The sequence below is a fragment of the Entelurus aequoreus genome, linkage group LG26 (assembly GCF_033978785.1).
Source record: "Entelurus aequoreus isolate RoL-2023_Sb linkage group LG26, RoL_Eaeq_v1.1, whole genome shotgun sequence".
Taxonomy (NCBI): Eukaryota; Metazoa; Chordata; class Actinopteri; order Syngnathiformes; family Syngnathidae; genus Entelurus; species Entelurus aequoreus.
Window position 1 is genome coordinate 19889122 of NC_084756.1, and position 12610 is coordinate 19901731.

The 12610-nt window shown below is 35.3% G+C and overlaps 1 protein-coding gene across 1 annotated transcript in view; it reads left to right on the forward strand.

Moving 5' to 3' along the window:
* The first annotated feature begins 5451 nt into the window (after positions 1–5451).
* Positions 5452–12610, forward strand: part of pparg (peroxisome proliferator-activated receptor gamma) — a 75558-nt gene continuing 68399 nt past the window's right edge. The window contains exon 1 of the mRNA XM_062037813.1: positions 5452–6052. Within this exon, the coding sequence (XP_061893797.1) occupies positions 6001–6052 (52 nt within the window). The 5' untranslated portion in view covers positions 5452–6000. The remainder of the gene's footprint in view (positions 6053–12610) is intronic.

Below are 12610 nucleotides of genomic sequence, written 5' to 3' on the forward strand. Positions count from 1 at the left end.
CACTGTGCCTGATGCTGTTCATTGTCTCAAGTATCTCAAGGTCCGTATTGCCAACCTTGCGCCTTTCTCGCTAAATCTGGTGACTTTCCATCTCCTCTTAGTGACCTTTTTCACCAAAAGCAGTTAGCGGCAGTTCTAGCAACTTTTTAGGATGTTTTGGGGGAGAGATAAACACACTTAATGTCTTCAACGAGCAGCGGGTGCTTCCGTAAGCCCCTCCTCATGCAGGCAGGCAGGTTGATAGCGGCCTCACGCAGCAGTCCCAGCTGCAGTCAGAGCACAGAGAAGACCAACACCCCCTCTGCGTCCAGACTGCAAATAAAATGCGCGAAGCTGTCGCTGTTTCAACCTTGGTTTATAGAGTGAGATGTAAATGTAAATGTTTTCTTCCCTGCAATGTCCCAATCTGTTCATGTTAATGAGCCAGTCAATATATTTGGTTTGTCCGTGAACATCACAACCCTTCAGTTTTTGATAAAATTTGACACTCTAACATTTACCAACGCAGAAGAAATTGATTAAAAAAAAAAAAAAAATTCCATAATAGCATTTTTAAAATTCACTTTTTATCTCTTCCACAATGTTATTCCTCTCCTACTGTGTCCATTGTAATTGATTATGCAAATGAGGTGATTTACATAATCTCCCGATTTCTCGCGGGTTTTAGGACAGCCAATAGTTAAACTTTCCTTAATGAGGAGTTGGCAACACTGCTTAAAAGGTAAATAATTGTGTGCTTTAATTACAGCTAACCATTACAGCAGAGCTGTGGTATCCAAAGTGCGCATCAGTGGCCTTTTGTGGCTAAAAGGCTTAATGTTAGAAGACATGGCGATGCCAGTCGTACAAAACTGACATGCAGGATGTTTTTTCTTCTTTTATTAGGTATAACACATGCATATTGTATTGGTTTCATAACTATAATATAATACATTTACAAACATGGTTTAACTCAGTGTTTCATAACCATAGGTCAGGGGTGTCCAAACTTTTTCCACTGAGGGCCGCAAACGGAAAAATGAAAGCATGCGGGGGCCATTTTGATATTTTTCATTTTCAAACATAACAAAATATAAGTTTTTTTTGTTTTGTTTTTTACCTTTGGGGCTCCCGGGGACCATAAAGGGTCTCAGTTATTAACATGTAAAAAAATAAGTCAAATTATATATTTTTGTATATATTTAACGCTTACAGTAAATCTCTATATCAATTTCAGGTTGATATAAAGCAGGGGTCACCAACGCGGTGCCCGCGGGCACCAGGTAGCCCGTAAGGACTAGATGAGTCGCCCGCTGGCCTGTTCTAAAAATAGCTCAAATAGCAGCACTTACCAATGAGCTGCCTCTATTTTTTAAATTGTATTATTTACTAGCAAGCTGGTCTCGCTTTGCCCGACATTTTTAATTCTAAGAGAGACAAAACTCAAATAGAATTTGAAAATCCAAGAAAATATTTTAAAGACTTGGTCTTCACTTGTTTAAATAAATTCATTAATTTTTTTACTTTGCTTCTTATAACTTTCAGAAAGACAATTTTAGAGAAAAAAATACAACCTTAAAAAGGATAAACACATATACCTTGTTACCTTTTAAATTCCTTCCTCTTCTTTCCTGACAATTTAAATCAATGTTCAAGTAAATTTATTGTTTTTATTGTAAAGAATAATAAATACATTTTAATTTAATTATTCATTTTAGCTTCTGTTTTTTCGACGAAGAATATTTGTGAAATATTTCTTCAAACTTATTATGATTAAAATTCAAAAAAATTATTCTGGCAAATCTACAAAATCTGTAGAATCAAATTTAAATCTTATTTCAAAGTCTTTTGAATTTCTTTTAAATTTTTTGTTCTGGAAAATCTAGAAAAAATAATGATTTGTCTTTGTTAGAAATATAGCTTGGTCCAATTTGTTATACATTTTAACAAAGTGTAGATTGGATTTTAACCTATTTAAAACATTTCATTAAAATTGTAAAATTAATCTTAATCAGGAAAAATTACTAATGATGTTCTATAAATTCTTTTTTTAATGTTTTCAAAAAGATTCGAATTAGCTAGTTTTTCTCTTCTTTTTTTCGGTTGAATTTTGAATTTTAAAGAGTCGAAATTGAAGATAAACTATGTTTCAAAATTTAATTGTCATTTTTTTCGTGTTTTCTCCTCTTTTAAACCGTTCAATTAAGTGTACATATCATTAATTATTAATAATAACATAGAGTTAAAGGTAAATTGAGCAAATTGGCTATTTCTGGCAATTTATTTAAGTGTGTATCAAACTGGTAGCCCTTCGCATTAATCAGTACCCAAGAAGTAGCTCTTGGTCTCAAAAAGGTTGGTGACCCCTGATATAAAGTAACAAAAAAAAAAGCCTTTTCTGTCAAAGACAACCTTGTTTTTTTATAGTAAAACTGAAATATGCAGTATTTAGTAATTAGAGCCCTAAAAGATCAATAATGCAGGACACCATTGATTTTAGTTATTTTAATATTTTTGAGTAATCACAATTAAAAGATCAAAAAAATCCCAGAAAATATATTTGGTATCCAAAAGGTCCTCCACTTGTAAAGTGATACATTTTTATTAGTTTTGTTTTACTTTCAACACTTAAGTTACGAGATCAACTTCAGATGTATCTGTCGATTTTACATTTGAACTATTATTTTGTTTGTTTTATGCTCTTTTGTCAAAGTAAACGTTGACGTTTTTATATGGCAACCACACAATATATGCAATATTTTCCACACAAAACATTTTAGAGTGAAATATTTGAAATAATCGGAGCCTTGAATAGGTCAATAATTCATTATAACATTGAGGGTTTTTTTTTTTTTTTTGAGCAATGGCAAAAAAAGAAAAAGAAAGATAGACAAAAGACAAAAAAACAGCCTGCATGGCAGCTTTGTGTCAACATTGCAACTTTTTCTAGTTAGATTTCACCTCATTCCACTTTTTTTTTTTTTTTGTATTTTTTTTTTGCAATAGCATTTGCGGAATGTGTGGCGGGCCGCAAATGGCCCCCGGGCCGCACTATGGACGCCCCTGCCATAGGGCCATTGTTGGGCCGTGAGCATCCCCTAGAAAAAAATTATGTTTCTCAGCTGTGTTCCATATGGACCGCAGTTGTAATACACTTTTCCACCACTTGTGGAAGTAATGACAATATCGAACAAACAGAAGAAGTAATAGAGAAGTTTCTTAAGCGCAAAAATTATGACTAAATTGGTGAAGCTGTATTAACGTACATACTTTATGTCCTCGACAGTTTAGTCAAGATATACTATCATTATTAATTGAGTTGATATATTTTACCACAACATAATTGTATGTACATTTATTTTGTATTAGTTATTTATGAGTCCCTTCTTATGCAGTATATTTAGTTAGTACTTATTTTTCTAATCAGCCTGACCTAAGCCTTAGGTTTGTGTGTTAAATAAATATAGGATATCACTTTATTATCTTTGCACTTAATAAGTACAACAAAATTACATTTTCAGCACAGACCTGTTCAAGGTTGTAGACAAGGTAGACAGAACAGGAACGCTGATGGGTCGCCACTAGGCGGCGCCCTGTAAAAGGTGGGAAAAGGTGGACGCGGAGGGGGGGGTGTAAAAAAAAAAAAAAGGCAATCCCAGACTAGGCTTTTATGGGGTGGGGCTCAGTTTGGGGCCAGGGAAAAAACTTGATAGCCAATAAGCACATATACACATGTTACAATACAGAAACCACAAGACTTGCAACCGCCCTCCCCTAGAACCAAGAGAGAGAGAGAAAGAAGAAAAAAGAAATAATCTTTGGGATTAACACATGGTTTCATATCACTTTACACGGTTGTAACTGTAAATAGGTTGGATATAATTATTGAATAAGCCTATGATTTAAAAAAATCAAGGGTAAAATACTAATTCACTACTAATATTTGTGCAGTGGACAAGTTGGGCCCCGAGATCGAGGGTCCTTGTTTAACTGACAAAATGGATCAGACTATTTCATGGAAACCGGCTACACTGGTTGGCTAACCACAATGGATGTGGTTAGCCAGAGAAAGAAGAAATAATAAATAATAATCTTTGGGATTAACACACGGTTTCATATCATTGTACACGGTTGTAAACTATAAATAGGTTGGATATAATTATTGAATAAGCCTATGATTAAAAAAATCAAGTGTAAAATACTAATTCACTGCTAATATTTGTACAGTGGAAAAGTTGGGCCCCGAGATCGAGGTTAAGAACCCCTTTTTAACTGACAAAATGGATCAGACTATTTCATGGATACCAGCTACACTGGTTGGCTAACCCAGAGAAAGAAGAAAAAATAAATAATAATCTTTGGAATTAACACTTGGTTTGATGGTTTCATATCATTTTACACGGTTGTAAACTGTTAATGGGTTGGATATAATTATTGAATAAGCCTATGATTAAAAAAATCAAGTGTAAAATACTAATTCACTGCTAATATTTGTACAGTGGAAAAGTTGGGCCCCGAGATCGAGGTTAAGAACCCCTTTTTAACTGACAAAATGGATCAGACTATTTCATGGATACCGGCTACACTGGTTGGCTAACCCAGAGAAAGAAGAAAAAATAAATAATAATCTTTGGAATTAACACTTGGTTTGATGGTTTCATATCATTTTACACGGTTGTAAACTGTTAATGGGTTGGATATAATTATTGAATAAGCCTATGATTAAAAAAATCAAGTGTAAAATACTAATTCACTGCTAATATTTGTACAGTGGAAAAGTTGGGCCCCGAGATCGAGGTTAAGAACCCCTTTTTAACTGACAAAATGGATCAGACTATTTCATGGATACCGGCTACACTGGTTGGCTAACCCAGAGAAAGAAGAAAAAATAAATAATAATCTTTGGAATTAACACTTGGTTTAAAGGTTTCATATCATTTTACATGGTTGTAAACTGTTAATGGGTTGGACATAATTATTGAATAAGCCTATGATTAAAATCAGGGGAAACATACTAATTCCCGACTTAAACAAGTTGAAAAACGTATTCGGGTGTTACCATTTAGTGGTCAATTGTACGGAATATGTACTTCACTGTGCAATCTACTAATAAAAGTCTCAATCAATCAATCAATGCTAATATTTGTGCAGTGTTAAAGCTGGGCCCCAAGAACCCCTTGTTTAACTGACAAAATGGATCAGACTATTTCATGGAAACCAGCTACACTGGTTGGTTAACCACATCCATCAAGTAGCCAACTAACTGACAACCTGTAAAAAAAAAAAAAAATGAATATGTCAAATAAAGAACAGTATTTATTTCTAATTTATGTTTTACTTGTGATTATATTTTGTTTAAACATTTGTTGAGTCATCTAGTTAGCTAGCTAGTTAGCCGCTAGCTTGCTTGTTTGCATGAAAAAAAATGGCGTTGCTTCCCAGTGTAAGAGAGGCACCATTAAAAGAGTAAATTCCGTTTTTTAAATGATGATAAAGTAATGACTCGTGACATATTTCACAGTGTAATAAATCATGTATTTATTGTGAATTATTGTTATTTGAAAGACATTGTGTAATGTTACGGTAAGGTGATTTATTAATGGCGGTTCAACGCCTCCGAGTGTGTCCTCAGGATCCCTCGGCCGCCGCGGAAGAAGGAGGAGGAGGGAGGGGAGAGAGGCAGGCCGGAGGCCGCCGCAGCTGCGACACTTTCCGGCGTTGTTGAAGCCGAGCTCCGGTGGTGGAGGCGACACCGGCGTACAGCGGCTCCTGTCGGATCAGCTTCCCCGGCGAGGCGGCACGGAAGCCGGCTTCAGGTCAGTCGCGCCCTCGCCTTGGATACACTTCACACTACCGAGCTCCAGCGGCGGTACTTTGGTCGGACTTGACCCGCTCGCTACTCACTTGGCACAGGGCGACACGAGTTCCACCCGGACAGGGGGTGGTGATGGATGGCTTTGGGGGTGCGGTTAAAGCGTCAGGCGGGCAGGTGTTGGTCCACACTTTGAATGGGACTTTGACATGCAAACACCGGGCAAAGATTACAACTATCAAACTGGGCATAGTTTTTCAGGTAAGTCTTAATTTATTTCATTTATTTCTCGTCATTTTGGATTCATGTAATTAAATGTTACAAATTGCTGAGTCATGTGTGGATATTACACAACTTTGTGACACTGTGTTACACATGACTCATCATATTTTGGACACAGGATGCTGAATTGTGGCTGATATTTTGCTGACTAGCTCCAACCTAAAATAACTCTTTTTTTTTTTTAAGTTTTAACCATATTGTCTAAAAAAATAAGTACAACAACATATTTATGGATACGATTAGTACAGAAGCACACCATAGTGCATATCCAGTCATTTACAGAGAGTTGCCAATGTTAATTCTGAAATTTTGCAAAGTATTGTTTATTGTTTATTGAAAATCCCCATTAGCCGACGCACAAACGCCAGGTTAGTATACTTGGGGTCCTTTTCAAAAGTTCAAAGTAAAATAATAATACACATATACACAACATACACAAATCCAATTACACAAATAAAAGAAAGATAAAGAAAATTCTCAAAATAACAAAAATAAAATAACAGTACACAGATACAGTTACGGAACATACGCAGATCCAGTTACAATAAAGGAAAGGGGAAAAAAAAGAAAATTCTCAAAATAATACAAAAATAACAGTACACAGATCCAGTTACAGAACATACACAAATCCAGTTGCAATAAAAGAAAGGGAAAGACAAAAAAAAAAGTTCTCAAACTGATAACATGAAATATTAACTCTTAAGTCTAAAAAGTGACTTTACATGTTTCTTAAATGATTTTTTTTTACTGGGAATAGTCCTTGTTATCCTATAATCAAAACTAGAAGGAAATTAGGATTAAGAATCAGAATCCTCTTACTTTGAGTAAACAAGTATTAAAATCTAAGAATTAGCAACATTTTTGCCCTTTAAAATATATATTTGGGAATTTTTGGGGATGAGAACATTAAAAAAAACCCTATTAAAATGATAATAAAAACACTTTCGGATTTCCATATCATAACGTTATTTATAAAGCCCTTTGAATATAACCACAATAGGCTGAAAACTAATAAACTAATGTCAGAGCACAACTTTTTTGCGGGTTCAAAATAATAGTTTAAAACAGGGGTGTCAAACTCATTTTAGATCGGGGGGGCCACATGGAGAAAAATCTACTCCAAAGTGGGCCGGACTGGTAAAATCACGGCACGATAACTTAAAAATAAAGACAACTTCAGATTGTTTTCTTTGTTTAAAAATAGAACAAGCGCATTCTGAAATTGTACAAATCATATTGTTGTTGTTTTTGTTTTTTTACAATTACCTGTTGTGGTTAATAGTGTTCTATCTTTATTTGTCGTTATTTATATTTTCTAAATAAATTATGTGATAATGTTCATCAGTCAACTCATTGGTGTTAATTTTCTATCTATCACTAACATCATGTGGTTTATTTTGTACATATGTAGAATCATCTACAAAGATATAAAGAATTGCTATTGGGACATCCAGTGGACACATTTAGCACAGCTGTTTCTTTCCTTTAAAAATTTCAGGTAATTTTTTATACTTAGCAAACTCATCCCGCGGGCCAAATAAAACCTGTTTGCGGGCCTGATCCGGCCCTCGGGATGTACGTTTGACACCCCTGGTTTAAAATAACCTTTTACAGGGCGCCAACTAGTGGCGACCTATCAGCGTTCCTGTTCTCTCTACCCTGTCTACCTCTTGAACTTTTTAATTGCAAAGACAATAAAGTGCTATGCTATCTTTATTTAACACACAAACCTAAGGCTTAGGTCAGGCTGATTAGAAAAATAAGTACTAATTTAATATACTGCATAAGAAGGAATTTTATAACGAATACAAAATAAATGTACATACAATTATGTTGTGTTAAAATAAATAAAATAAATGAATATGTCGAGGACATAAAGTATGTACGTAAATACAGTTTCACCACTTCAGTCATAATTTTTGCGCTTAAGAAACTTCTCTATGACTTTAGCTCCAGCCTTCTACTGTTTGTTTGATATTGTCATTACTGCCACAAATGGTAGGGTGAAGTGCTTTGCCCAAGGATACAACGGACGTGGCTAGGATGGCAGAAGCTGGGATCGAACCTGGAACCCTCAAGTTGCTGGCACGGCCGCTCTACCATCCGAGCCACGCCGTCCCACTTATACATATACAGTGTGTGTGTGTGTGTGTGTGTGTGTGTGTGTGTGTGTGTGTGTGTGTGTGTGTCATTTTGAATTGTATTCATATCTGTAATAATATGATTTGTTTGTTTAGTTATTAAATTCATCAATATTATTGTTATTTAAATATGTGTTCTACCAAAATGCAGTTACTTAGCTAAATACAAAAATAGACCATACTGAAGCCTTTTATAGCCCTTGTATATTTTTTCTAAAAATACAACTATTTGATATTCTTATTTTAGAAAACCAAAATATTTTTTACATTCGCATTGATGGCATTATTAGGTCTTTTTGGTTAGAAAATAGCATCTTGACTTGGCAATATTTGGTGAAGGTGTGCTCCAAATCTGTCAGATTGTGAGAGCATTAATGTGCAAAGTCCCCCTTCAGGCCACCCTCAAAGATTTTCAACTGGGTTTATCTCCGATTTTCTTCCAGTGTAACCATTATTTGTTTCTTTTTTAATGTATGTTTGTACTCATTTTTAAGTTGGAAGGTAAAACTCCTCATTTTGAAGTTTTGGGGCACATATGGACTGCACTATTTGTAAGTTTTCCTCTAGCTACATGGCTTATTTGTGAAATGTGTAGTTTTAATGAAGCATTTTTGCCTTTTGAGAAGCTTGTCGATAAGGATGGCACATGTAATAGTTTATATCTTCCTTTGTTGGTTTCACGAATGTTGGATGTTACTCAACTGAGCAATTATTCAATTTGCTGAAATGTATCATTAAGACTTGCTGGTCCAGCCAGTTCATGTAAACGGAGTTTGTCGAAACTCCCACGCCGAACTGCCAAAACATGACAATTGGACAAAAAGGACACAACCTTTCGGGAAGGTTATATAAATTGGCGGATGACATCAATAAGAAGTTAAGGGAAGCTAACAAAAGGAAAAACGATCACTGCATAAATGTTAGTTTTTAATCACTAATTATACTAATTATAATGCTTTGAAAAGAATAGATCAAAAATAGATCAATCGTTTACACTTGTCGGAAGGTTTCATCGGGCGTTGGTGAGAAAAAAAAAAGAAAAGCTTATATCGTCAGCACTGCTGTAACAGCTATTTTAAATTTGGGGAACTTTAGATCAATTATAGACATCTTTATTTAGAGAGGTTCTAAAATGTCTTGTTGCTTAATATGCCTTTCACATTTTCATGACCTTTGACATTCATGTCGTCCAAACCCCACTAAGTTGAGCAAAGTTTGCACTATTTCTAAGCTCTTTATTTTCCTACAGGTCATTACCGGGTCAAACCGTTGCCATCATAAAACCTTCATTTACAATACGGGCAATGTTTTGTAGGATATTTTAAAACTCTTAACTGTCAATCAAGTGTCAAAGAAGTTAAATGAGGCAGTTGATTTTATTCCACATTTAAGACACTTTTTTTTTTTTTTATATCAGGGGTGTCAAACTTGTTTTTTTAGGGCCACTTATGACAATAAATATATATAAATATTAATAAATAATTGCTAGGGATTTTCCGATCAGAGATTTATGCTGCCGATTCCGATACGATCATCCATGAGTGAGATCGACCAGTAACGATACCAATCACTTGTATTAACTGTAAATGTTTTAATTTATTTCGGGTGAGTGCTATTGACAGTTAAAAAAATATTTATATTTATATTAAACTAAAGGTTAAATAATTTTAACTAAATCATTTTAACTTTTTAAAGAAAATAACATAGATCTAATCAATCTAGTATCGATCATAAACTGATAGCACCCTTGGTGTCTACACCACCAATTTATGGATAGCTTACATTATCCTCTCTATAGACTCTTATTTATCTACTTAATCCAGGGGTGTCCAAACTTTTTCCACAGAGGGCCACACACGGAAAAATTTAAGCATGCGGGGGCCATTTTGATATTTTTCATTTTCAAACCTTAACAAAATATATGGATTTTTTTTTTTTTTAAACCTTTCGGGCTACCGGGCACTCTAAAGGGTCTCAGTCATTAAAATGTTAAAAATAAGTCAAATTATTATTATTTTTTATTTAACGCTTACAGTAAATCTCTATATCAACTTCAGGTTGATATAAAGTAAAAAATAAAAGGTTTTATGCCTTTTCTGTCAAAGACAACTTAGATTTTTATAGTAAAACTGAAATATGAAGTATTTAGTAATTAGAGCCTTAAAAGATCAATAATGCAGGACACCATTGATTTTAATTATTTAATATTTTTGAGTAATCACAGTGAAAAGTTAAATAAAATCCTACTAAATATATTTAGGATCCAAAAGGTCCCCCACTCATAAAGTGATACATTTTTATTTTATTTTTTTTTACTTTTAACACTTAAATTCAACTTCAGATATATCTGTCGATTTTACGTTTGTTTTATGCTCTTTTGTCAAATAAAACTTTGATGTTTTTATATGGCAACCACACAATATATGCAATATTTTTTCCACATAAAACATTTTAAAGTGATATTTTTTAAGTAATAACTCATTATAACAGAGATTTTTAGTCTTTTTTCTCTTTTAGCAATGGCAAAAAAAAGAAAAATAAACAAAGACAAAAGAAAAAAAACAGCCTGCATGGCAGCTTTGTGTCAACATTGCAACTTTTTCTTGTTAGATTTCACGTCGTTCCACTTTTTTAAAATGTTTTTTTTAATTTTTGCAATACTATCAATTTTGCAATTTTTGCAGAATGTGTGGCGGGCCGGTCAAAAATTAGCTGCGGGCCGCAAATGGCCCCCGGGCCGCACTTTGGACACCCCTGACTTAATCATTTCCTGTCAATAGCGGCTTACTTTCTGCTGTATTGTGCTTTCATCGAGACAAGCGGCTCCACACTGTGTATGGACACACATAATTAGCTGCTAGCTTGTGAGCCGCAGGACTAAGAATAAATAGAATATCTCCCAGAACGGATCAGCACTAAAATGCATTAATCGGCAATAGCGATTGCTTACTTTTTAAAGCAAAATCAGCCGATACTGAGCGATATTACACAATTGCCTATGCATTTAATTATTACATTTTTAACGTACAAATTGATGGGTTACTTGTTTTGAAATCGCAAGTAGTGGTCCATCCATCCATCTATCTTCTTCCGCTTATCCGAAGTCGAGTCGCGGGGGCAGCAGCCTAAGCAGAGAAACCCAGACGTTCCTCTCCCCAACTGCTTCGTCCAGCTCTTCCCAGAGGACCCAGAGGCGTTCCCAGACCAGCAGGGAGACATAATCTCTCCACCGTGTCCATGGCCTTCCTCGTGGTCTCCTGCAAGTCGGGCGCGCCCAAAACACCTCCCCAGGGAGGCGTCCGGGGGGCAGTCTGACCAGATTCCCGAACCACCTCATCTGGCTCCTCTCGAATGACAGAGCTTCTCACCCTATCTCTAAGGGAGAGCCCCGTCACCCAACAGAGGAAACTCATTTCGGCCACTTTGACCCGTGATCTTGTCCTTTTAAGGGGGTTTTGGCCGATATTAGAATTTCCCAAATAAGAATAGTGGAACCTCAATTTATGAACGCCTCTATTTGCAACCTTTTCGGTCTACGAACCTTTACATTGAGCCAATTATGCCTCTGTGTGAAAACAATGTCTCGCCGTACGAACGCTTCATTCATTTATTCATTCATCCTTCCTGTACATGCGGGCACAGCCATTATGAAGAGGCGGAGCTCCTACGCCACATCCTGTTTACATATTTGCGAAGAGTAGGCAGTGGCAACGGTGCCAATAGCGCACGGATTGGCTCGCAAATATGGAAATAAAATATATTCACATGTACAACATGTACAGGTTGAAAAACTTGTGTTGTTTTGCTGGCAGGTAAGCGTTTCCGAACCTATCATTTGCAAAAAGGCTCACCTTTTACCAAGCACTTCGAGGATTTTGTCAGCAAAGGGGGTTTGTACTGCAGCAAGCTTTTAACTCTAACGGCCTTTTTTATTAAAAAAAAAGAAGATCCCTAAGTGGACGTGTAATACAGCTGAAGAGAAGGCACACCCGGGACACAAGTCAATGAAGGACCGCCTTTCACAACTCTCAAACTCTCAGACTATTAAAAAAAATTCCACAAATATTTGCTTTGTTTGTGTTTTATTGTAGCAACATGGTTGGTAACGTTTTGGAGCGTACCAAAAGCAAAGAGACTTTTGTGTGTGTGCACGCATTGAAGTTTAAGCTGGCTGTTGTATTGTTTGGACAAAAAAGAGATTGTTGAGCCATTACCCGCTTGTTTTGTTGGTTTGATATATATATATATATATATATATATATATATATATATATATATATATATATATATATATATATATATATATATATATATATATATATACACAATACAGTGTATTCAAATTGAGCTTTTTTTAAATAAACTAAAGACTTTTGTCGAGGTTAGAACCAATGAT